Genomic DNA, 26,319 nt, shown 5'->3' with positions numbered 1-26,319 from the left:
GCGATGGTATTTCATTTAAAAAAAAGCATGTTGTTAGACCCTACCCATGTTTTCAACAACATTATTAATGGAATTTCATCGTGTTATATGAAATAGCCTACATTTCATTTGCCTTTTATTCTACTGTGTGATTTAGGCCTATCATTTATCTTCGCTCATCACAGCAGGTGACATATGAGAATAAATGACATACGGAATTCTGGCCAATAGGTAAATAACATCGGAGAAATTGTTTAGATGTAAACAGCTGTCTTTCATATGTTAATTGCAGTGTGTAGGCTATAGTTTACAGCCTATAAGACATTCAGACACCTCTCTCAAATCAAATGGGGGGAAAAAACGTACGGATTTCTGACACTTGATGTGCTCTGTTATATTCATTAATCCCCGATTATTTCAGTCTATGTTAATCACCTGCAAGTGCAATTCAAATGTAGAACTTGTCAGAATATCCATCGTTCATTGCTGCGCACCGAACCACTTCAGTGAAGAGGTTTTGTCCCATTGAAATGTATGACAAGCCGTTTACATTTTAATTTGACAGACTTAACACCATGCTCAATTTCAGATCAGCATGGCAAGATACCATTAAGATACCAAGAATGCAATCTGTTCATTTGATAAATGGATCATTGTAGTTAATAGGCGTAATCTTCAAAAATAAACGTTTTCAGTGGTGTTAACAAATTAGTTCGAAGCACTGGTTTCATCCTGATGACGAGTTCCAGTAGCAAATATGGAACTAGACTATAAATTATGCCTGATCATGCATTGTTATTGATTTTATTTGCCCTTGTCCCATAAATTATGTCAGGTGGTGACAACAGCCATGGCCACTGATAAGCCACTAGGAAATATGAACTCCTGACTTTCGTCTGAAATTTGTTTTTTGTGTGTTAATATCTGAAATTACAGTGTAATTTTCACAGATTGAAGTCACCTTTCAGATATAGATTTGAGCCTGGAAGAAACCCTTGAGCGGCTTACCACAAAGTTCTGCTCCCTAGAAAGATATAACTCAATGGGCGGTGCTTGTGTTCTCCATGGGCGTGGTTTCCGCTAAACGGAGGGTTTGGTTGATTTGCAATCGATCAGTTGGAAAAGACGGGGGTAGATTTCCTAACTGTGGTGGAGAAATGTGATGTGCAGCATACGTGTTTGTGGAAGAAGATTGCAACGTTCCGGTTGATACAAGCATTGAAATTACTTGCTGTTGAGCGGACTAGTCCACACGGATAGCAAAGCAACCTCGAGTTTTCAAACATTATTTTAAGTGTGTTTTCGATAATTCCTTTCGATCGGATAAATATAGAAGTATTACTTTGTCTTTGTTTTGCATTTACGCGCGGAAGACGCACAGATCGCGAATCTATTACTGACGATTTTAATGCAATTACGGACCACAGGAAGCCGGGAGTAAAGTAGAAAACAGGAGAGCAGAGGCCCGATTTCTCCGCATCGCCACAAATCCACCTCTGTTTCTGCCGTGGAGTAGGCTACTTGAGTCTCTCACAACCGCGACCTGGATGGATGGGTATGGGGAAAACAGGATTTTGTTACCCCGGGGCTGAGCGCCTCATCTACGCGTCATCATTTATCCTGCTGATCTTGCTCACGTTCTCAACCGTGGTCCAGATAGGTAACTGATTTCCTCATCGCTTTCTCCATGTTCTTGTGGTTTTTGCCCCCTGACATGTCAGTGATAACACGACACTCCTTGTGTTGTTGAGCATAGCCCATTGGATATTCAGATGCCTGCTTAAACGACACAAAACGACTGCCCTGTTGCTTAAATCATACTTAAAGTAGGTTGTGAAATTGCAGGTAGGCTAATGTTAATGTGAACTAGACTGAAGTTGGAAGGAGTTTGGGTCGTAAAAGTATTCCTTCCGACTTTCACGTTCGTCCGGACTCTTGGCTGAGTTCGCACTGTGTTTAGTTCATCTACGTTCATTTAGTTCATCTGTAATAGGCTGAGACCACGAAACCTGACTGACAGCAAGATTGGGCTAGGGATTTGTTTGCGGTGGTGTCAACTCCGATCACTGGCGTCTTTACATGTTAAAAATTGCGACTTTTGTTTCGATTCGTGGCGTCCACGCACATGAGCACTCAGTTCCATGCGCTATTCCCATAAGCTAATGGTTTGCCTAGAAAAGTTACTAAGTCGCTGTTAAGACATAGTATCATGTCTAAGACACAAGTAGTCTAGATAGGATATGCCGGCCCAACATTTGATGAAAATAGAATAATGTTTTCTAAGTCTAAGATATTTGGAAAACGTGTCAGTTACATTTGAATTTACATTTCGTTAAATCTATTTCTTTTTCATCAAGATGCCAACAAGGATAAAGTGTAGGTCTAATTAGTCAACCTGTCATTGTTGCTTAATTTAAGCATTACGACAGCTTAAAGTATGACTCCGAAGTAGCCCACGCCCTTTTGATTTCCTTTAGCTTATGAATGCTGATCGATACCGTCAATCACCCTTTTTGCATAGGGCAGCCTCTTCTGTGGAAGTGTTTCCCAGCTATCTTAACCCAACAATTTTGTCCCTGATTCGTGAATAGTTCACTGTTACCAGCCTATACATTTTTGGTGGCCTGTTTTCTCTTGGCTCGGTGACAGCTGCTCCACTTCGGGTGTCCTGACCGTTGCCCGTGTTCGCGGCCATCACAAATGAATGGTGGATGGTATGCTGCTGGGTGTCCATTGAGTAGTCACACCTTCATAATTCATTTAACATGGATCCCCGGCAACTGGACATGATAGGGTTTAAGTCACTGAGATGACCAGGCGGTCCAAAGCCACGCTTATCCACAGGAAAAATCCCCACCTGAAAACTAGGCTGTTGATTCAGAAAGATTTTAGTAGTATTTCAAGAATTGAGTGCCCGTTTCTACTGTGGATCCATGCGCCATGCTCAGTTTGTATGTTGCTTTTGATTAGGTTTCATCGTTCTGCCCTTATTAGGCTAATTTATGTGTAGCAAGTAGCATTTTATACCATATAATTTCACACTTTTCAGCAGCTAGCCTCCAGCTTCTATAGACTATTGCCTGTTTTATGGTCATCCAGAGTTGTCTGATCTTGTATCCAGTACATGGTTTGAAAATATGTGTAGAACATCTATCTATCTGTACGTCCGGATTTGTAAAATGCAGAGAACAAATTTTCTCACAGGATAACCCCCCATTCTCCTTTAAGTGCCAGTTTTATTGTTTTGATACATACACACAATATACAGCCTATAGCTAATGCCTCTTGAAAGTGAGGACATAGTAGAACCCCTTTGTGTCTTGATCAAATTCACAATTAAGAGGCATGAAAGATAATATAGGACATACCAAAGCTATTTAATAGAGGTTTTGCCACATTTTCAATCTGTACTTCATACTTTTTCTTAAAGCTTTGTTCTCACTTAATTGGTTTACTGTTTTTAAAGACACATCTTTAAAAAACAAACAACAACTGTTGTGTAAGAACACAGTAGTAAAGGAACCCGGATTTGAGAAACATTCTTCTTTTAAATCACTGGATCGTTGAAAGGAGGAGCTCATTTCCACTCACACAGCCTTGGATATTGTATGGCTAACAAAGGATTGGTGAGGCACTGTGTTGAAGATGTCATTTAGATTCTGAGGCTCGTGGGGAAGACAGGACAAGGGGGACTAGGGGCTTTTTGAGAAAAGGGCTCTTGCTTGCCTGCTCCGCGGTCGTTAACATTCACTTCTGCACAAGGCGGAGGTCTGCTGACCCCACTGCCCTGGCCAAATTCCACATCTTGAAATTTCACTCCGCAACACCAGCTGGGGCCCTCTGGAGCTGAGAAGGTTTGCTCAGACGGCCACCCTGAGAAAATATTTCCAGCTACTTAATTACAACAAGGCCGCGCTGTGTGCGGCGAACGAGATGCCTCATTCATAGAGGAAGAAAACACAAATTAATTTTGGGGCCCTTGAAACAAATACCTTGTGTGCTTTTTCCTCTCTTTTTATGTTTTCATTGCTGGAACAATAACACCAGGCACATTGTTCTCATTGCACTTTAAAGAAGTTGAAAAATGAATCCTATTTTAAAGCAAGTAAGAGCTGTTACATCTTAGATATATAACATCATACCACAAGGGAGTGACTCTCATCTACAGTACTTGCATGTAACCTTAGTGTATGAAACAGTAGTCATTAGCTGATTATAATATATTAATAAGCTAAATACATTCAAGGACACCAATTTAAACTGAAGCTTAAAATTACTGTTTACCCGGAGCAACATAGATTTCCTTGCCTCATTTATATAGAAGTACCTTGAATTGGTGGCTAGTTAATAGAGTGTCAGAATACCTGTGTTTTAATAGCAAATGTCTGAAAGTGAAAGCCACACTTCAAGCTAATTCTTACCCATGCGCCCAGTATCACTCTCTCTTTTTTTGGTGGAATTATAATTTCTGTTTGCATCTATTTGTGCAGGTCAGGCACTGTGGATTTTGATGCTAATTCTGAAACCAATTAAGTGTCTGTTGTGCCAGTCAGGGGATCTAGCAACACAATTTGACAAGGCACTGAGAAATTCTTGCTCTGCATGTGACAGTTTGATTTTACACCTCTGCTGCCCCCAACTGGGGCCCTTCTGAGCCATAACATAGAGCAGCTCTATGTAGTACCCCTTGATGCACCACTCTCAGTCTTGATGAATCAAGCATGCCATGGGGGCTCCTCTTTTTCTGGGATGGGTGCATCTGGGATGGAGGACCTCACCCCACCCTCCTCCACCCGTCTGTTTGTGTGACTCCTGTCAGGGTCAGGAAATATCCGGCTGCATGCTCCTTACCATGCTGATTCAAATAGGAATGTCAGGTGATGTTCTAATTGTTTCCAGCTGCCCATTGGTGAAAAACAGCTTGTGTCGATGATTTCTGTAAATTCGATTAGATGGGGGTGGAGGGGTGGGAGTGTGTGTGTGTGTGTGTGTGTGTGTGTGTGTGTGTGGGGGGGTCCGATCAGGAAGATTCAGGAGGCCCGGTGCGCGCCACGTACTGCTCACACATGTTGGTGATAAAATCCCTCCAGGCAGCGCTCAGGCTCGGTGGCATATGAGGTCACACGGAACCACCTGTGTTCTCTGTGAAAAGATCTTCTGTTTGGCTGCAATTTACAAGGCATGCCCACCAAACATGGTTACATCTGCAACGTGCTTGTTTTCTTTTTGCTCCACATTCTGGTCTCCTTCATCGGGCGCCTGGAGATGGATTGACGAATCCATTGAGATTCTTGCTCTGATAGTGGAATGTAAACACATCAAAGAGGATCTTAGTGATTAAGACCCAGCTCTCGCACTGGCCAGAACTGGAATTTGGCTGCTCAGAGGAATCCAAACTTCAAGTACTGGTTGTACTTGAAACCAGGTCTGATAGGGTGTCTTGGACTGGAAGTCAAGATTGCTTTTCTCTCCATTCCCTGTGTCTGATTCTTTCTGAGCCCACAAACTATTACATGTTATTAGAGAATATTGATCAACAGAAAGTATTGAATTGGCACATTCTCCTATGGCCCTGCAGAATTCTCATGCCGCTATGAAATATAGATAGTCAGCCAAGTTTGACAGTAGATAAGTTCATAATGCACTCCCCTGCATTGGAGTCCTCAGCAGGGTGCGGCTTATTGGCAGTAGGAAGCCTACTTGGGGAGCGTTCACTGTGTCAGATGGGAAGATTAAAGGTGTGTTAATGGACAAACAATAGTGGCTATCGGATTAAAAATGCTCTCTTTTTTGTAATTGAATTAGGCAGTGCATTACGAAGTGTCATTTGAAGGACCGGATGGAAAGTGCATAATTATCTATGCCTTAGAGAATCGAGTAGACAGCCAGATATGTTGAGGAGGTATGAGTATAAATAGGTTACATTAGGCTAGACATATTGCAGAGATTCATCATCGCTACTCAGAGGAAATGTCCTGAAGTGAAACCATAGCCAAAAAATGATCAAAAGTCAGACTCTACACTACGTTCCCACTGTACTTCAGCCAGTAGAATATACTACCTGTTGTTCTATAAGGTGACTTAGCATTTTCCTTCACAATTATTTAGGCTTGGCTTCTCCATTATACCAAACTGTCAAAGCAGTGCTTCACTGCTTGGTTAATATTCTGTAAAAACTTTGGCAATAGACAGGAAGTGTTTTTTTGTCTTGTCCCAAAGTCCTAGAACTTTTTTTGGCTGATGTGCTGATGGCTGAGTGCAAGATTCTTCCCATACCTGGAGTGTATAGTACTCAAACTGGGAAAAGCCCATACCTTGAGTGTATAGTACTCAAACTGGGAAAAGCCAATGGAAACTTTCAAGGCGCTGGCTTACAACAGCTAGTAGACACGCTGGGAAAGCGTCCACTGTTTGTCTCTGCAGAGGTGATAGTTTTATTAGGACTTCCTGTTGACCTAATTTGAGTTTCTTTACTTTATTTGGACCAAATGCTTGAATCTGTCTCTAATAAATGACATGCGAGGCCTGTGCATCTGTTTTGCCCTCTGAGAGAAAAAGTCAGCTTTAAACTTGTTAAATTATAAATGTTCCACTAGAACACTAGATCAATTAAAACATACAGCCAAAAATGCAGTGCAACCTTTTATTGTCCATTCTGAAGGTTTGTTTTTACCTTACTTTTTATGTGTATGTTGCTTTTTGAAAGATATAACCAACATTATCAACTAATTTTTTTATAGCATATCTTCTAGTATATATTTTTAAAAATCATCCAACTAAAGTATTGTTACTGATAAGAATTTAGTGACCACTGATGACCAAGTGGTTTCGTTGTTGTTTGTAACACCACCATGTATTTGTTTGTTCCAGACGGTAGCCAAGTGCACAGCACTCATTGCCGCATCCAGAAGTGCACCACAGACTTCGTCTCGCTCACCACCCACCTGAACACGGCGCCGGATGCCTTTGACACAGAGTACTGCAAGGCGCTGCGGGCCTACTCGGCCTGCACGCAGCGCACGGCCAAGAGCTGCCGCGGCAACCTGGTCTTCCACTCAGCCGTGCTGGGCATCAGCGACCGCATGAGCCAGCGCAACTGCTCCAAGGACGGCCCCACGTCGCCCACGCACCCCGAGACGCCCGTGGAGCCCTGCAACTACCACAGCCGCCACCTCCACCACAACCAGCAGGCCTCGTGGCTCGGCGGCGTGGGGGTGGGCACCGTGCGGCCCCCCACCTACCTATTCTGCGGCCTGTTTGGCGACCCCCACCTGAGGACTTTCAAGGACCACTTCCAGACGTGCAAGGTGGAGGGCGCCTGGCCGCTCATCGACAACAACTACCTGTCCGTTCAGGTGACCAACGTGCCCGTGGTGATGGGCTCCAGTGCCACGGCTACCAATAAGGTCAGTCAGGCGTACCAAGCCAGTCTTTTCACTTTCACTCACCTCTTTGATGTTTGCTTAAGGAACATGTACAGGGCACAAGACACTTTAAGTCTGGCTTAGGTGGTGCTTATATGATATGATAATGATATGAAATGAACTTGTGTTGAGTGTAATGTTGAGAATTTGTGAGGACATGTTTACACTGCCTTCTGTCAACTGTGACAGTTTTCCCCATATAATATAAGACATTGAAAGGAAGTATGCCACACTGTTCTATAGCTATGCAGATGTGACTTCAGTTTAGTTACATGTATGCTTTACATGCAACAATAACTCTATAGTCTTTATTAATGCTTAATAACCATAGCAGTTGTTTCATTTGTAAATGTGTTGTTCCTTTTTGCAGTTGCTAGTAAGTCTTGTGAAATTCAACATGTTGTTGAGGAGATTTACAAAAATGTTTCAAGTTTGTCTACTTACAAGTAATCATAATGGATGTTATACAAACCATCTAGGGTACATTTTACATGAAGAATTGTCTTATTTAGACAGACATTCAAATTGCGTTAATGTCTTTCAAGGCCAGTGTCCAGCCCGACTTGGGCGTGCACATTTTTGCCCAGATTTAAAGACATCTGAAGTGCGGCCGCTTCCCCGAAGTCATATGCACTGCATAAAAAGTTGTAAATCAGAGGCTGGGTTGGCAGATTTCCCAACAGATTACCCAATTTCCAAACTCTGACCAAATCTCCACAGGTGCAAGCTAAACAAAGCAACCAGCAAAGAAAGAACTTGTGACCAACACTTGTGACCAGGCGGTCCATGAAATCCTAATTTTATTAATGAATACATATAGCATTTTACTTTGGTATGACCTGTAATGAATTGAGTTTAAAGGAAGCCTTTGCTGTTAGTTTCAAGCTAAGGGGAGGCAGAAGACATGACCCAAACTGGATTTTAACCGACTTACCCGAAATGCACATAGAGATATGCCGTTGTCTGTTGTCAGTGAGGTGGATTAGGACTTTTGGAGCCTGGGAGGGAGACGTGTCCTTCACAAAGATGTCTTTGAGGATAAAATACTGGATTGTTGTTTTCCTCCAAAGTTGAAATTGTCTGAGGCCATGTGATGAAAGCTTGAGCTTAATGAACAGGGAGTCTCAGTTGACCTTATGACTTGAGAGGTGGAAGACTATTATTAGCCATTAGCACATAATTATTAGCACACATCGCTCGACTTCGGGCTTTTCAGATTCTTGCCCCTAATGGCCGGCTAGTCGTCACTTTTCATCCATGTCATCTGGGGACAAAACTGGCATTCATTGTCTGCTAATGTAGCACCACACTACTCATTAACCAACTGCCATATCCTCCTCTCATTGGACAGTGTTTTCTCTTACTCACTCTCTCTTCTCACACATTTTTTCCCAACCAAACATTAATTGAATTTCATTACAATGTACTTTGTGCTCAAACAGGCAAACTACATTAAAGATCAGTCAGTGTGAGATGAAGTTAAAACTAGCCATGGGTGGCATGGGGAAATTGATCAGAGCTTTGTAGCTAGCTACCCAGCTCACCCTTCAAATAATGTATCAATAGTCAAAAAGGTTGCCTCAATGCTCAAATTAGCTTGCCATTTGTAGACAAAGCTTTCTTATTGCGTGTTTCAGAGGTTAGATTTTTAGGTTTTATTTCTGAGGTTAGGCTGTACTCCTTAAAAACATTAGTTCCTGTTTTTTTGATCTGAAGCTGTTTGGAGTCTAATGGGGGTATGGGTTATTTACTGTTGAATGTGCATGTTTGTATATGTGCCTATTCTGCCTTGAGCAAAATGCACAGATGATAAACGATCATTTTTGGAATCTAGAACTGTACAGAATATATTCTGTGTCCTTCTTGAGATGGTAGATCTATGACCAATGTCTTTCTTCCTTCCTTCCTTCTTTCCTGTCTTTTCTCTTTTCTTTCTTTCTTTCTTTCTTTCTTTCTTTCTTTCTTTCTTTCTTTCATTCAATCATAGTTAGGTAGTTGACCATGTAGTAATCTTGCATTCAATGTTTCCAGATGGACATAGAATAAATAACACATCCTTTCCTCTTTCAGATCACAATCATCTTCAAACCCTACCAGGAGTGCACTGACCCGAAGGTGTACCAGGCCGTGACGGACGACCTGCCAGCTGCCTTCGTGGATGGCACCATCAGTGGCGGCGATGGCGAGACCAAGAGCCTGTGGGTGATCGAGAAGTCCGCCGGTCACCACGTAGAGATTCACGCTGCCTACATCGGCGTGACGGTGATCGTGCGTCAGCTAGGCCGCTACCTAACGCTGGCAGCGCGCGTGCCCGAGGAGATGGCCATGGCCTATGACGACGAGACGCAGGACCTGCAGCTGTGCGTCAACGGGTGCCCGACGTCCGAGCGCATTGACCGCGACGGACACCTCCCTCTACCCTTACAGCAACCTCTACTGGAGCCACAACAGCAGCAGCAGGAGGAGGCTGGGATGAGGCATCAACAGCATCACCATCACCATAACAACCACCACAACCACCACAATCACCACAATCACCACCACCAGCAGCAGCAGCAGTACCAGCAGCTGCCCCGGCCCAATGCCCAGCGGGCGGCCTACTCCCTGGACGCGGCCATGGCCAAGTGCCGCGAGCAGCTGGAGGTGCAGGACATCTACTTCCACTCATGCGTGTTTGACCTGCTCACCACCGGCGATGCCAACTTCACCATGGCCGCGTACGACGCGCTCAGGGACATGAAGGCACTGCACCCCAGAAAGGAGCGCTGGCACATCTACCCGCCCTCGGGTGCCGCGCGTAGCCAAGCGTCACTGCTGCCTCTGCTGGCGGCGCTCTGTTTAGTTGTCACCGCTTGGCTTTAGTGGAAAAAAAATAAGCGTGTGAAAAAACTGTATCATATTGATTGGGCTGTTATTTGTTTTTTTTAAATGATGGTACTATGATAATGGTGTGGTGAAGCAAAGCAACAACAGACAAAAAGTGTTGATGTATATACTGTGCACAAGATGAGTCATACTCTCTTGATCTTAGTCGTGAAAAACGAACTTTCTCTCTCTTGTGACTGTACATTTTGTGTATATTACTTTTTTTTTCTCTGAAGACCTGGATGTAGTCATTTGTTGTGTGAATTGTGTGATTTTTTTTTAATACCTCAAGATGGAGGACGTTTTAACAGAAGCACTTTATTTTTTAATTTTTTGCAAGAAAAAAGAACAGCAAAAAGCAAAAAAAAAAAAAATACACCTGAACAAAACAGTGTTTCCTTTAAGCAAGCCCAATCACCATGGAACAGCTTGGAACAGTATAGAAACAGTACTAGGCCTCACCCATATAACTCAGCCGAACAGTTTTCAAATACAAGTGCAATTTGTTATTTTTGAAAGTGAACAGGGTGGACAAACTTGGGATCTCAGCGCTGGTAGAATACTGCTCTTCACAGTGCTTTTGGCACGCACACAATGTTTGACACTAACTTCACATGTCTGGACTTCTTTGCCTTCTGATGCAACACCTGAACATGGTACTTGCCCGGTACATGGTCCATGAGTGACTACAGAGGGTTTGCGCCCCAGCCCTGTTCACTAAACGCTCCGTGTAAGATTGATTATATCTCACTCTGTTTAGATCTACTCCATGTTTCTATCCTCTCTCTTTGATCAGTGCAGCTGGCAGTTGCAATGGAACCAACAGCAGCAGCAGCAGGATAGCATTGACACCTACTGAGTTTATAAACATCGTGGGCCCACTGAAATTATGCTTTTATGACCTGAATATAAAAGTTGTGGTTGTTGACAGTTGTAGGAACAGCTGGCAGTGTGGGCGCGATCATGACGATTGAATAGTCTGAATGATTGTTGGATGAACATTTATATGCTTTACATTGTGCAAATACGGATGTGTTTCAAGCTGGATTTGCTTGACGGATCTGGAGTCTTATTTTAGATGCTCTTCAGCATGTGAAAATCAGTAAACAGAAGCAGAGAGTTCATAGAGATGACATGTTTGGTCGTAACTCCAGAGTGATTCTGTCTTACCAAACCCATGTTCGTATCAATGAAACTGGAATCCAGCACTAATGAGACCGCTCTCCTCTGCTAGATCAAGCCTCCTGGTAACAATCCACAGTGTACAGTACATGCAAACATAAGTTTGAGGGGTTTTTGTATTCATGGTACTACTCTTGATAGATCTGTGTGTCTTCACCAATGTCTTCTTTCAGCAAGCGGCACTGACGATCACCTTATAGATATCGGACGATTGATTAGATTAATTGGCTGTTTGGTTGATTGGATCCCTTCTTTTTTGCTAACCAAAGACGAACTTACCTGAACAAGAGGAGAATCACAGTGGAACACATCTGAAGTACAGACGAATATTTTGTGTTTATATGTGTGTGCGTGCGTGTGTGTGTGTGTGTGTGTGTGTGTGTGCCTGTGTGTGTAAATCCAGAGCATGTAGAGGTGGGACTTGGATCTGATTTCTTTTATGTTCCGATAGCTCATTTACATTGATATGAATGTCCTCCTCAGTGCAGCTTCCTTAGTCTGTCGCTCCCACTCTCCCCTTGCCTCTCATTCTCTCTCTCTCTCTCCCTCTCTCTTTCTTTCCCTCTCTCTCCCTCTCTCGCCTGCTTAGTGTTGAGGGAATAACATTCACAGCAACAGCAGCAGAAACCGATTTCTAGAGATGGGAGACACTTAAAGGAGGGCTCATGACAATTATGGCTTCCCACACTCCTCCCTGCTCTGGAGTTTGTTGCAACCCAGCAGCACCATCTATGAAAGGAATTTTTTGAAGCCGGGTACGAGATGCCAAAATATTCCCAACAGGGGCCACCCGTGTAACATCCCAAACTCCCTTTTATCACATAATCACCTTCTAAAAAAGACATTGCTACTGTAGATTTTTCTTTCTTTTGTTTTTCAACTACTGCCAGTGCTGAAGAGCTGCTACCATACTGTGACAAGTGTAATAGATTGTATTTAGAACACTGGGAGTTTGACAGGAGGTTGGTTATCAGAATCAGAAATATTTCAATGTGAGGTGGGATATTTATGACCCGAACAAGGCCTTGGAGTGCAATCAACTGCAAAGTTAAGCCTACATCCTGTGTTAAGCTTTCGTTAGCATTTGACTTTGTGATCTCTTTTTGTCGTGAGTGAATATGAGTTTTTGTTTTGTGAAGAGTGACTGCTCAATGTTGATACTTAAATTATTTATAAATGTAGTGTCTTGTTAGAGAAAGTTAAGCTCCATACTCTTGCTGTTGGAAAAAAATGTTTCAGATGTGATTGTACTGCCACCTAGTGGACCACCATTGTTACATCAGTGTTTTAGTATTGTACTGGATGCGGTGAAGAAAAACTGATAAAAGGAAAACGTGTGTTTTATTTAAAACAATAAATTAAAAGTACAAAATAATTGTAAGTCCTTTTTTGCATTGCAATTAACATTCACTGTTCAATTATCAATTCACAATCATCTACTGATGTCACTCCATTTACAATGTATTGAAGACATTAGTGTGGAACATGCCTTTGGTATAGGACCATGATTATGACTATGAAATTGATCTGTCTGCATAATTGTGTAGTTTGGAGATTCCCTTGTGTGAACTAATTAGAAAATACATGTTACATTCACATTTTGCATTTACAATGCATCAGGTTCAGAAAATAATCCCCAGACTGATTGACTACAAATGCAGTAGATTCCCACATAAAGTTTAACGACCTTTCTAGCAGTTGCAATTGCCAGTGTCTCCAAATGATAACAAAAGAAATAAAGAAACAAAGAAAACACACAAACATATAAAAACAGAACCTTTCATAGGCGGTTAGTGGCATTTGCCTGACACCTGTGAACAGTATCTGCTCTGTCCTGGATAGTGTGTGGTGTGAGTGGCATCAGATATCCCAGTGTGCTGCCACCACACCACACACACCTGTGTGCCCCACAGACAGACGCTGCAGCTTCACCATCAGACCCAACGTCTCAGAGAAATTCTCTTCAGTAAAAGACACACACACACACACATATATATACACACACAAACCTTAGAGCAAGGCAGCATCTCTTCTCATGCAGAAAACTGTCTCTTTAGAGGTAGTGTTCTCTTTGGGGTTGGTACTTTACTGTTGCCACCTTCAATATTCATGGGAAATATTCTGAAAACCACAAAGCATACACAGTTTGTGTTAGTGGTGATGGCATGGGGTAGGGTACTACCTATTTATCACAAAGGACACTTTGAGTCAACAGGAGGAAAACATTTCATAATAATACAGCATATTATAGAAGTGATTAGAGAATATTACCACTTTATAACCGCTCGTGCTGTCATCAAGACGTTAAAAATGGTGATCTTCAGAAGAATGGTTCTAAGAGCCAGGACAATCAGATGGTTTGTCTGTGCTCTTATATCTGCTGAATGAGACACATTTGATGATAATATGTCAGTGAATATCTCAGGTATAATTTATGACACATAATAAACTGTTTTCATTTGATAGATGATAGTGGAGTACACTAGATATTCATTACCTTCAGATATGCTGGATGAGCTGGTTAAATACTCATAACACTGGGTGGACTCTTGTCCTGAATCTGAAGACAGAGTTCCCCTTAGTCATTTCTCATAATACATCCCCCCACATTATAATGAAAGGTTCATGAAGTGTTCATGAAGGTGACTCACCTGAAGTCTTATTGGGAAACACGACATATTGTGTCTGTGTGACTTTAGCCATTCTTCTGTGGCTCACAAAGCAGATGTAGCTGTCCCACTCACTGGATGCCACTGATATCACAGACATGGCTGTCAGGGTGCCATCCTCATCTTTCATCAGGTTGAAGATAGCAGGCCGAGGTCGTCCTCCGGTGCCCGGCGAGATCCAGGCCACCTCCAGCTCCCCGTTCAGGATGGTGCTGACCACACACACTAGGATGGTCAAGCCCCCTGTTGTGCCTGACCCAGGCCCTGACAGGTGAAACGGAGGAGAGAGAGTGGCTAGCAGCTCACCCTCTGCCTGCACTGTAGAAAACAACCCATGTTACACAAATGAATTAGCATGCTAACATGAATAAACATTTTAAATAACTATATGAATTAGAATAAGCTTTTTATACCATCCACATTCATAAAAATAGTTGGCACATATCACCAACCAACCCTAAGGTAATCAATGGTCAGCTTTTAACTCTTCAAATTAACATGTCTATCTTCAACCAGGTAAACGGTTCAGTTGATGAAAGGTGTTTTAAAATCTATATCATGACACCCTCCTCAGGTGTCTCGTGCTGTTCTGCCCCGCGGGGACGTTGGCCTGGTCACCCCCTGGCTCTACTCACTTGTGATGATCTGAATGGTCAGCAGGTGGAGAAGCATGGTGTGGTGCCAAAGCATGGTGCAGTGCCAGGCGGCCCTGTGGAATGAGGAGCGCCGTGTGAAGGATTAACCCCGCTCTCGCTCTCGCTCACGTGACTTCTCACCCGCCACGGAATCTTTCCACTGTCTGTATGTGTGTGTGTGTGTGTATGTGGTGTCTCTCTCTCTCTCTCTCTCTCTCTCTCCCTGTGAGAGAGTGTGTCTTTCTCCCTCTCTTTCTCTCCCTGTGTGTGTGTGTGTCTCTCTCTCTGTCTCTTTCTCTCCCTGTGAGTGTGTTTGCTTGTGTGTTTATGTGTGTGTTGCCCCCCCCCCCCCCTCTCCCTGTGAGTGTGTGTGTGTGTGTGCGTCTGTGTGTCTGTGTGTGTTTTTTGCTTTGACAAGATATATGACAGGGGATTTCACCAGCATAGCTCTCAGTTACCTTAGCTCTTATGGGCACCTAGAGTGTACATAACCATCTTGAGATGAATAACCCCTTTGCACCAAATGCATTACAGTAGCTGGAGACATCTTTATTTGCATTAACAACATCAACTCTTTTCAAGTTGTTACTATTCTACATTCATTTAAGCTTATAGAAACTGTCTGTAGAGGCAGTGGTGCATAAGGTTGTAATCAGAGAAAACGATACAACGATGGGTTGGTAGGTGTGCTGTTAAAAAGATTTACCACTTTGATGGATTTCACAAATGAATTGTGTTAAATCGAGGATATTTTTGTTGCCAGATATTTGATAACTGCTATGAATTATTCTTATTTTTTTTGAGGACAGAAAGGCTGTTCTAATCCTACCCTGCAAACACATCTGTGGTATGCCTGTTACTTTTGAGGTGTGTGGTTGATGATATGATCGTTAGCTCACAGAAGTCTGTACACCTGTTGCATTTGTTGGTTTGATAACTCAGACACATGTTCATCTTCTAATGACCGAGTTCTGTTTGTAACACACAACTTTATTGAAATATTACTGATCTAAAATGTATGATGTTGCAATTATGTCCTGATCATGAACCATAAAGTATGTGTATCAACATTTCCGTTTGAAACATCCAGCTCTTATCCTCTCTGTTTCAGAGAAAGCAAACCCCAGAAACAAATAATAATAATAATAATAATAATAATAAAAAAACAGCAACCAAGTTGGTCAAAAGAGGAGCTAGTCAAGTGAATATATCAAGAGTTGTGTTTCAGCATGAAAGCCATTTGTTCTCTGAAGCCTGTTTTTGTGCCGGCACTAGCCTGCCATTGGCTGTTGCTGGCTCTCATTTGCATACAGGGCACAGGAAGGCGGCAGCAGCTGCAGCGTGCCTGGGAATTGTGGGTCTGACACATGAAAGGGAAAATGAAAGCTGGCTGCCACAGGAGACAAGCAGGCCTGAATGATGCAGCTGAAATTGAGGTAAACACGTCGCAGTCGATAAAGAGACCACCTCTGTCAAAAGGGCAAGTCTTTTTATTCGCCTTCGACTAGGTTTCTGCGTGTGTATGTGTGTGTAAGAGAAAGTATTAATTGCGTGCTTAAAAGGGTACATCCGCTTGGCGTTTTTTCAGTGCTGACAGTAGGCTGAGAGACACTAAAGCAGACAAACACACTCTCTCTCTCCGTCTCTCTCTTTCTTTCTCTCTCTCTTTGTGTGTGGCACAGCCATGTGACTGAGCTGATCCCTCTGTATTAACATCAGGGCAGGAGCTCATGCAGGCTCATGTAACAGATACAATGTGATCCATCTCTTTATAAACACATAAACTGTACCGCCTGAGAGTTTTCAACACAGAGAGACTCTGAGCCTGGACTCAAACTGTACTGTCCCTGTCGAATATGTTGGCTGATTTTGCATAAACCGTTGAAATCATAAATGTTGATAATCAGATGGCTGTTAGAAGGGTGGGACTATAATGATGTCCTTTGCATCCCTCCAGGTATCTCTGAGTACTTGTCAGGATCTTTCCGCATCAGGCTGCGTTTGTCCCTTGACTGCAAAGTAACAGAGGTCTTCCCTGGTTAATCTTTCATCATGTTATTGTTGGTTTTTGCCTTACTCCCCCTGACTGTATTTGGCACGGACCATGCCCCCGACTCGAAGGACCAGGCGGACGAAAATGTCCACACAGCCACCAATGGCCTCCCCTTCCCATGGAGCAAGGTCAGGCTCCCAAACTACATCGTGCCGGTCCACTACCATCTGCTCGTCCACCCCAACCTCACCACACTCCACTTCATCGGCTCGGCCAAGATCGAGATCGACGTGAAGAACAACACCAACTGGGTGGTCCTGCACAGCAAAGGCCTCAACATCACGTCAGCCACCGTGCTGGACGAGAGCGAGGCCCACCTATCGGACCGCGTCCTGCCCGTGCTGGAGTATCCCACCCATGAGCAGATCGCTATCTTCTCGCCCAAAATTCTCACCTCCGGGGAGAAGTACTTCCTGTACCTTGAGTTTGATGCTCCGCTGGGCAGTGGGTTCTACGGCTTATACAGGAGCACATACAAAACTAAAAAAGGAGAGACAAGGTATCTTTACAGGTGTTGTTTGTTCTGTGTGTGTGTGTGTGTGTGTGTGTGTGTGTGTGTGTGTGTGTGTGTGTGTGTGTGTGTGTGTGTGTGTGTGTGTGTTTATGTGCACGTGTGTGTGTGTTTGTGTGTCGAAAAAAACAGCTAATGCATGGCAGTAATCTACCTCTGTTCGTTGTGTATTTTAGGGTCCTGGCCTCCACTCACTTTGAGCCCACCTCTGCACGCATGGCCTTCCCATGTTTTGATGAGCCCATCTTCAAAGCCAACTATTCTATTAGGATAAGACGGCAGAACACTTATATTTCTCTTTCAAATATGCCCATTGTAAGAACATTTTACTATCTAAACTAACATGCTGAATTCTGTAAAATACACTGTGACAAAATGGATCTTTAGTGACTACACTCTTTCTCCCCCTCATAGGAACAGACAGTTGAATTGCCCAATGGTATTCTGGAAGATCGTTTTGATACTAGTGTGCAAATGAGCTCCTATCTGGTTGCTTTTATTGTATGTGACTTCAAAAGTGTCACCCAAAGGACCTCGTCTGGAGTGGAGGTAAGAGCATTTTTTTTTACACAGTAGTTTGGAGGTCCGCTTTGCTCCAGTGATCCCAAAAGACTTTCTGAGCATAGCAAATCATGAGATATCAAGTTTATGTAAATACCATACATAATTTGGTTAGACTTTATATCAACTGCCTGTGTTTACACTATGTTGCTATACAAGTCTGGTTAAGTATTTCTTGGTTAGCCATAACTCCGTCAATTTATCATCATCTAGATTACTGTCTCCATCCCCACGCCACTAGCTCCTCACCTCATATGGACCTCAATATAACACGTAACCCTAACTACCACCTCACTGCACCTCTAAGACCACTTTGAGCTGTCAAGAGTGCAGTCACAGTGCAGAATATGTTACACATTGCAAAAGGAATTAAATGAGAAAATTAGAATATTAATATTTTACTTTTATTTGTTGTCGTCCCAAAGGCATCTTTCTTCATAATGACAGAGTTACTACTTGATTCCCATTTATATATCTGTATTGTTGCGGAACAGGAGACTGTAGAAAGAGGAAAGTTTGCATTGTTATCATCTCCTGCTTGTGTGTGATAAATGAATGGGACCTTACTAAAGAGAGTGCCTTCGATTTTTGGATCATAGATTTCTTTGGCCTTTTGGTCCCTCAGTTAAGAGTCCCAACAATCATGCAACAGTTATCTATTGCTGGGTATTTGTTGGCCTTTGTTGTTTTTCCTTAGTGGCCCATTACTGTGGGAGACATAAGCATGTGTCTCCTTTCCTCAGGTTTCCATTTACGCTGTTCCAGACAAGTGGCACCAAACCCATTACGCACTTGAGGCTGCAGTGAGGATTTTAGAGTTCTATGAGAAGTATTTCAACATATATTACCCCCTGCCCAAACTGGGTAGGAACACTCTTTCTACTCTTCTCAATACAGAAGTATTTTTTACTCACTCTTTGGATTTTTCGCAGGGGCGCAATTTGGCCATTATCAGTCTAAATAGCTCCAGACCTGTATTTATTCAATATGTGTCATCATAGTAGATTATTTTAATTGTTTGTGCTACTTTTGTGCTCTTTAATTGAAATGGCAGACATAGTGCAAAGTCTAACTGACGCTACTTTAACTAGATGTACCGCAAAGCGGTACAAAAATATGACAGCCGCTCAGTCCTGCACATTTTCTCTGCAAAAAAATAAATCACGCTTGTCAACTTGTCTCCATCTCCTACTCCCTCCCTTACTCTTGCAACTTGTGTGTATGTAAATGAGTGTGTGCATGTGTGCGTTTGCGTTTGTGTATATATGTGTGCCTCTCTGTGTGTGAGTTTTCACTTGTGAGTGTGTGTGTGGGGGGGTAATGGGGTGTGTGTGTGTGTGTGTGTGTGTGTGTGTGTGTGTGTGTGCGCGCGTGTCTATGCCTGTGCACACACACACACACACACACACACACAAAAACAAAAACAAAACACACATGCAGGCAAACACACACATAAACACACACACAGACACCCTATCCCCCCCCCACACACACTCACAAGTGAACCTACACATGCACACACACATGCACAGACACATAAAACACACACACACACACACACATGCAGGCAAGCAGACAAACGTGTGCGCACGTGCACACACATACACACACACACACACACCATTACCCCCCCACACACACTTACAAGCAAAAACACACAGAGAAGCACACATATACACAAAAGCAAACTCACACATGCACACACTTATTTACATACACAAAAGTTACGAGAGTAGGGGATGGATGGAGTAGGAGATCGAGACAAATTGACAAGTGTGTTTATTTTTGCAGAGAGAATATGCAGGACTGAGCGGCGGTCATATTTTGTACCGCTGTGCGGTACATCTAGTTATTTAAGACACTGTTTTTAACCTCTATTGCTTGATACCCATGGCTGCATGTTAGATTTGATTGCCATACCGGACTTTCAGTCAGGGGCAATGGAAAACTGGGGTCTGAACACTTACAGAGAGACAGCCCTGCTTTTTGACCCCGCCACCTCATCTGCCTCTGACCAACTCTGGGTTACCATGGTGATTGGACATGAGCTAGCCCATCAGGTTTGTGTGCTGCACATCACACTGTTGTTTTGTTTGTTTTGTTTGTTTGTTTGTTGTAAACGTGATGTTTGTATTTAGAATTAGACAATAGAATAACGGTTAACATTACACATCACAATATGAAAAGTATTAATTTATAGTACCCATTTAAATTGTGAATATCAATCATAATGGTAAGATGCGTTTTTCAGTGGTTCCTTCTCTGATTCACACAGTGGTTTGGAAATCTGGTTACCATGGAGTGGTGGAATGATATCTGGCTGAATGAGGGATTTGCCAGATATATGGAATTTGTCTCAGTTGATGCAACATACCCAGAGCTAAATGTGGTGTGTGATTATATATATATATATTTTAATTTTGATAATGTTTTGTGGATATGTGATGAAACTAGTGACAGAGATCCCATATTATTTCAGGAGGACTACCTGCTGCATACCTGCTTTGCAGCCATTGGGCGAGACTCTCTCAACTCTTCTCGACCAATTTCCTGCCCAGCAGAAAACCCCACCCAGATCAAAGAAATGTTTGACACAGTCTCTTATGATAAGGTATAGAATGTATGATGTCTGTACAATGTTTGGATAACTAGCATGGCTATCATCCACATCAGGCCTAAACAAGGGAAAGGTGCTCATGGGGAACATCTTCACAATAGAGCTTTTTGTCTTGTATATTCATCAAATGAAGTTTGTAGGCTCCTTGCTAAGGTTCTAGATGTGCCCTCACCTGACTCATTCCTGTCCTGTGATTGGTTGTCTCAGGGTGCATGCATCCTTCACATGCTCAGACATTTCCTCTCTGATGAAGTGTTTCAAAGTGGCATTGTCCGATACCTGAGGAAATTCAGGTACAAGAATACCAAAAATCAGGATCTGTGGGACAGCATGGCCAATGTAAGTTTCTTTCTTTCTTCTTAAAACCAAATAAATATTTATTTTCATACAAATACTTCATTAGCTGAATGCAACTTAGGTGATTAATGTTGTGTGTTATAGACATGCTCAGAAGATGAGTTCACATCTGGAGAATACTGCTACACCAGCACTCAAGCAACAAAGAATGCAGTACGTATCTACCTATTTAGCTATATCTATCTATTTAGGAAGAAATGCAGTTTTGGTTAATTCTCACCTGTACCTGTTCTGTGTGTCCCACAGTATCGCTATGCAGGAGAGCATATGGACCTAAGGACCATAATGAACACATGGACTCTACAGAGAGGGATCCCACTTGTGAAGGTTCACCGGCAGGGCTCCAAGCTGTACCTCAAACAGGAGCGTTTCATTAAGACCAGTCATCCTGGAGATCCCCAATGGGCTTCCCTGCAGAAAGAGTAAGGGAGGTTTTTACCAACATGAGATGGACTAACTCACACTGTTTTATTTGTCACAGATTAATAAATGATCTTGCAGTATCAATCTAATGAGGGATGAGATGTGTCTCATGCTGAAGAACATTCTACAATGAGACTACTGTGTGGTAGACAGAGTTGTGTGTGATTCTTTATATGCAAGCGAAGAAAATCAATACATATTCATTTCATGTTATCTTAATTGCAGCTTTCTTTGGCATATCCCTCTCACATACAAAACAAGCCATTCAGGACACAACATGAGGCATTTATTAGACACAGAGTCAGGTAATTACTCTTCCATCACATATGAAAACAAACAACACCTACAAAGAAATCTTTGTAGTATCTTAGTCATATCTCTTGGACTACGTCACCAAACCATATCCCTGATCTCCCTCAGGTGTCCTGGACATCGACGAGAGTGTGGACTGGGTAAAGCTGAACACAGACATGAATGGCTACTACATTGTCCACTATGAGGGGGACGGCTGGGAGAGGCTGAGCACACTTCTAAGAAACAACTTCACCGCTCTGAGTCACAAGGACCGGGCCAACCTCATTCACAACTCCTTTCAACTAGTCACGTGAGACTCAAGTTGTATCTAGCTTAAACTATTCTAAATGAACAGGGGTACATATTTAAACTTCAACGGTACAATGTCATGTCTGCTGTTTTGATTGGTACTTTTTTTGGTATTTTTGATGTGACAAGTAATCCCTCAATATGTTGAATGCATGGCTCTAGCATTCTTTTGACTCTATTTTTCTCTCATCCAGTGCAGGACAGTTGTCTCTTGACACCGCCCTTGACTTGATCACTTATCTGAAGTCTGAGAACCACAATGTCCCACTCATACAAGGCCTTGGATATCTGGAAACCTTCTACAAAATGATAGAAAAGAGGAGTCTTCCAGATGTCACTCAAAATGTGAAAGTAAGCCTCACAATCCTCACAGTCTTTATATATATCTGGGACCAGTAAGCTGTATCACACACATCTCTTTGCCATGGTGGTAAAACAGTATGTTGTGGTGGTGGGTGGCAGGACTTCATCTTGCAGTTCTTCCAAGAAGTAATTGACAGGCAGATGTGGAATGATGTGGGGTCCATCTCGGACAGGAGGCTTCGCTCTGAGGTGCTCACCCTGGCGTGTGATCTGGGCTACCCACCCTGTCTTGAAAAGGCTAAACCGTTCTTCAGTGACTGGATGAAATCCAACAGCACACTGAGGTGATTGTGAGCTTTAATTGCCCATTGAACAACTCCAAATGATTTATCACAGAGATATATTTGACTATGCTAGTTTCACTATATGTCATTCTCTCTTTAGATTATGACAATATATACAGTATATATATATATATATATAAATCAGCAGTACATATTCTCATATTGATACAGAATATTTAGTCATATCTGTGTGTACATTTCTCCCCTCATCTGACAGTATACCTAGTGATGTGGTTGAAACAGTCTTCTGTGTCGGGGCTCAAAACGATGAAGGCTGGGAGTATCTCTTACAGCAGTACACTACATCCATGTCAGAGGCTCAGAAGGACAAAATCCTCTCAGCTTTGGCAACCACCAAAGATCCAACGAAATTGATCAGGTACTACAAGCATATTTTGCAGCCATAGCCTAGCCCATAACATTGACATCAATAAACATTACATTAACATTAAATTAGCAGCAGAATAAATAGTAGAATAAAAACAATAACAATAAACATATAAATCACAACTCTGTAAGAATTAATTAGTTAGATAGAATGTAAGCAGATAAGATAACAGATATTTGACAGTGAACAGTAACGAGCATGGTAACAAACATTGTTATTATTATGCATAGAATCCTGTACCTTGGCATGGAGGGACAAGTCATCAAAACGATGGATCTGCCCTCACTGATTATCAATGTGGCTAGAAACCCCAACGGTCATATTTTAGCATGGAACTTTGTAAAGAAAAACTGGAACAGCCTGGTGGAAAAGTAAGTGACCGATTCAGGATTCCGCTGCCTCTTGACCAAATAGAGCTTACCTTCTACAGAGTGTATAATTGCATTGCCTTAGATAACCTAACAATGATGATGATCAGTGACATTACCATGGTTTTGCGCTGCATGTTGAAATTGTTTTTATTGGTATGGTCTTTCTGACTGAGATACAGCGGAGAAAATAAGTATTGAACACGTCAACATTTTTTTCAGTAAGTATACTTCCAATGAGGCTATTTGCATGAAATTTTCACCAGACATTAGTATTAACTCAGATAATCCATCCATATAAAAAAAATCCAAACATTAAAGTCCATAGGTAGAGTTATGTGCAATAAAGTGGAATGACACAGGAAAAAAGTATTGAACACGCCTGCTGAAATGTCTTAGATACTTTGTGGAAAATCCTTTATTCGTAATGACAGCTTTAAGGCATTTCCTGTATGATGAAACTAATCAGTCACAGTATTCTGGTGTGAGTTTGGCCCATTCTTTTAAACAGATAGTCCTTTAATATTGAAGATTTCAGGGGTCCCTATTGTGAATCCTGATCTTTAGTTAACTTCCAAAACTGTTCAATTGAATTAAAGTCAGGGCCTTGATTTCCTTTCTCTGAAACCAATTGAGAGTTTCCTTTGCTGAATGGTTTGGATCGTTGTCCTGCTGGAAGGTCTAGCCATGTCTCATCCTCATCATCCTGGTGGATGTAAAGATTCTTCCGGAACAAAATGACTCCATTCATCATTTCTTCAACTGTATGAAGTCTGCTAGTACCATGAGATGAAAAACAGCCCACAACATGATGCCACCACCTCCAATCCTCACTGTTGGTAGGGTATTTTTAGGGTGATGCACAGTGCCATTTCTCCTCCAAATATGGTGTGTAGTATGACATCCGAAAAGTTAAATTTTTAACCAGAATACATTCTCTCAGTATTTCATAGGATTGTTCAAATGTTTTTAGCAAACTTTCAACGAGCTTTGACATGTTTTTCTTCAGCAATAGAGTCATGCGGGATGAGCGTGCATAGAGGCCATGGCGGTGGAGTGCATTACCTATGATTTTCTCTGTAACAATTGTGCCTGCTGCCTCCAAATCTTTCTGGAGCTTTCTCAGAGTGGTCCTTGGCTCTTAGGCTACTCCTCTGACTATCCTTCTGACTTCCTGGTCAGAAATCTTGCAAGGAGATCCTGTGCATGGCCAGTTGACTATGTAGTGATGTTCCTTCCACTTGCAAATAATGGCTCCAATACTGCTTGCTGGATGATTCTGAAGTTTTGAAGTGCATCTGTAACCAGTTCCATTAATATGTTTTGCAACAATAAGGTTGCAAAGATCTTGGGAGAGCTCTTTGCTTTTACCCATGTTTCTTGTGTGACACCTTGCTAACACCAGTATATAGCCCACCAGTATGTACTAACCCAGCTTATATCAATTTGTACAGATAGGAGGGATAATTTCTCTAACTACTTATAGATTCCAGTTTGTTCCTTGCCATTCTTTGCGTTTGTGTACTGCTTTTTCTTAGCGTGTTCAATACTTTTTCCCTGTGCCATTCCACTTTTTTACTCATAACACTGCTTTTAGACATTAATGTTTGGATTTTTATATATGTGTGGATTACCTAAGTTAATACTAATGTCCGGTGAAAATTTCATGCGAATAGCCTCACTGGAAGAATACTTACTGAAAAAAATGTTGACGTGTTCAATACTTATTTTCCCTGCTGTAAGTGACAAATAATTGATTGCTTACTGTCTTTGCAAAGTCCAGTTGTGATGATATTCTAACCAACACACAGTCACACAGTTGTTGAACTAAACAATGACTATGACATTCTATTTGGTTTGGTATTTATATAAAGATCAAACTTAAAGGACCACATCTTTTACAAGCTAATCATGCCACTGCTGTAGTCTTTTTGATTACACAGACTTTGATAAGGCATTACCTCTTTTTTAAACCACATCCTCCTTCAGGTTCCAGTTGGGGTCGTTCAGTATTAGAAACATTATAATTGGCACAACATCTCAGTTTTCATCAAAAGAGGAACTACATGATGTAAGTGTCCTTTTTCTTATATTTACTGCGGAAATAACACAAGCAAATGCAAAGTACTCTCATGACACCTTAAACAAAACCTAAATCATACCCTTTTATTTAATTAACAGATCAAGGAATTTTTTGAATCCATAAAAGACCAATCATCCCAAGTACGAGTCACCAAGGTGGCACTGGAGAACGTGGAAAAGAATATCATGTGGTTGGACCGGAATTTGGAAACTCTGAGGGCCTGGCTGCTAAAAACATTGAAGACATTACAGAAAAAGGAGTAAATCTCATTTAAAAGCAACTTCATTGAGATCAGATCTCTGTACAGGTAGGCCAACTGTCTGGCCAAAATCTGCAGCGCACTGAACATATTTAGTAGCGCACACAAGCACACATCATTTTTAAAAGTATTTTATGATTGCTATTTGAATTCAATCTAATGATAGATTATGGCTTTCATCCTGTATCATGTAACAATTGTTTGCAGGGGCATTGATGTTTTCAAAAGAATAATGCTCTTGTGATGCATTAAGCTTTTATGCCAACACACATTTGACTTGAAAATAAAAACAAAAAACTGAAAAAAAAAAATTGAAAGACTTTATGTGGTAGTCATCTAGCAATTTGTGTGCATTCTCTTCTGGTTCTAGGGTATGGCCTAGGCCTACCCCAGTCTGGTGCCAGTGAGAGCATAGCACCCTCTAGTGGTTAGATGTTGATACATCAATACAGTAATCCACACAAAAATAACATATGGATAGGCTACATAGTAATTAAAATGAATTCATTTGGAGAAAAAACAAATCGGAATCTGTTCTCATGACATTAAATATTTTCAACTGTTCAATGCTGAAAGTAACATTGCACAGACAATATTTCTGTTCACTTGAAAATACCATGGATTGTAAAAATAAACTAAAAACAATTATAAAAAAAAACCCTGTAATGACCATTGTGTAGAATTGGTATTAGAAA

The 26,319-nt window shown here is 41.9% G+C and overlaps 2 protein-coding genes across 2 annotated transcripts; both read left to right on the top strand.

The window, feature by feature from the left end:
- Nucleotides 1–1,102: 1,102 nt before the first annotated feature.
- rgmb (repulsive guidance molecule BMP co-receptor b) lies at nucleotides 1,103–12,825 on the top strand. Its single transcript, XM_048243293.1, has 3 exons — nucleotides 1,103–1,639; nucleotides 6,850–7,385; nucleotides 9,474–12,825. Exons 1-3 carry the CDS (start codon nucleotides 1,531–1,533, stop codon nucleotides 10,263–10,265), a joined length of 1,437 nt encoding a protein of 478 aa, XP_048099250.1. The 5' UTR covers nucleotides 1,103–1,530; the 3' UTR covers nucleotides 10,266–12,825.
- Nucleotides 12,826–16,110: 3,285 nt separating this feature from the next.
- erap2 (endoplasmic reticulum aminopeptidase 2) lies at nucleotides 16,111–26,235 on the top strand. Its single transcript, XM_048243292.1, has 19 exons — nucleotides 16,111–16,190; nucleotides 16,712–17,306; nucleotides 17,495–17,633; nucleotides 17,733–17,867; nucleotides 18,623–18,743; nucleotides 19,785–19,939; nucleotides 20,155–20,268; nucleotides 20,359–20,490; nucleotides 20,704–20,835; nucleotides 20,938–21,006; nucleotides 21,100–21,275; nucleotides 21,502–21,581; nucleotides 21,697–21,880; nucleotides 22,074–22,230; nucleotides 22,342–22,526; nucleotides 22,744–22,905; nucleotides 23,145–23,285; nucleotides 25,272–25,353; nucleotides 25,464–26,235. Exons 2-19 carry the CDS (start codon nucleotides 16,807–16,809, stop codon nucleotides 25,626–25,628), a joined length of 2,829 nt encoding a protein of 942 aa, XP_048099249.1. The 5' UTR covers nucleotides 16,111–16,190; nucleotides 16,712–16,806; the 3' UTR covers nucleotides 25,629–26,235.
- Nucleotides 26,236–26,319: the final 84 nt, after the last annotated feature.

The sequence above is a fragment of the Alosa alosa genome, chromosome 5 (assembly GCF_017589495.1).
Source record: "Alosa alosa isolate M-15738 ecotype Scorff River chromosome 5, AALO_Geno_1.1, whole genome shotgun sequence".
Taxonomy (NCBI): Eukaryota; Metazoa; Chordata; class Actinopteri; order Clupeiformes; family Clupeidae; genus Alosa; species Alosa alosa.
Note: the sequence above shows the minus strand (reverse complement) of the source record. Positions and strands in the feature narration are given on the sequence as shown.

Excerpts from the sequence above, each read along its gene's own strand:
- rgmb (XM_048243293.1), top strand. The coding sequence starts at position 1,531 with ATGGGTATGGGGAAAACAGGATTTTGTTACCCCGGGGCTGAGCGCCTC. Across the intron at positions 1,640-6,849 it reads CTCAACCGTGGTCCAGATAG|ACGGTAGCCAAGTGCACAGC; the intron begins GTAACTGATTTC and ends TGTTTGTTCCAG. Across the intron at positions 7,386-9,473 it reads GTGCCACGGCTACCAATAAG|ATCACAATCATCTTCAAACC; the intron begins GTCAGTCAGGCG and ends TTCCTCTTTCAG.
- erap2 (XM_048243292.1), top strand. The coding sequence starts at position 16,807 with ATGTTATTGTTGGTTTTTGCCTTACTCCCCCTGACTGTATTTGGCACG. Across the intron at positions 17,634-17,732 it reads CTCTTTCAAATATGCCCATT|GAACAGACAGTTGAATTGCC; the intron begins GTAAGAACATTT and ends TCCCCCTCATAG. Across the intron at positions 22,906-23,144 it reads GATCCAACGAAATTGATCAG|AATCCTGTACCTTGGCATGG; the intron begins GTACTACAAGCA and ends TATTATGCATAG.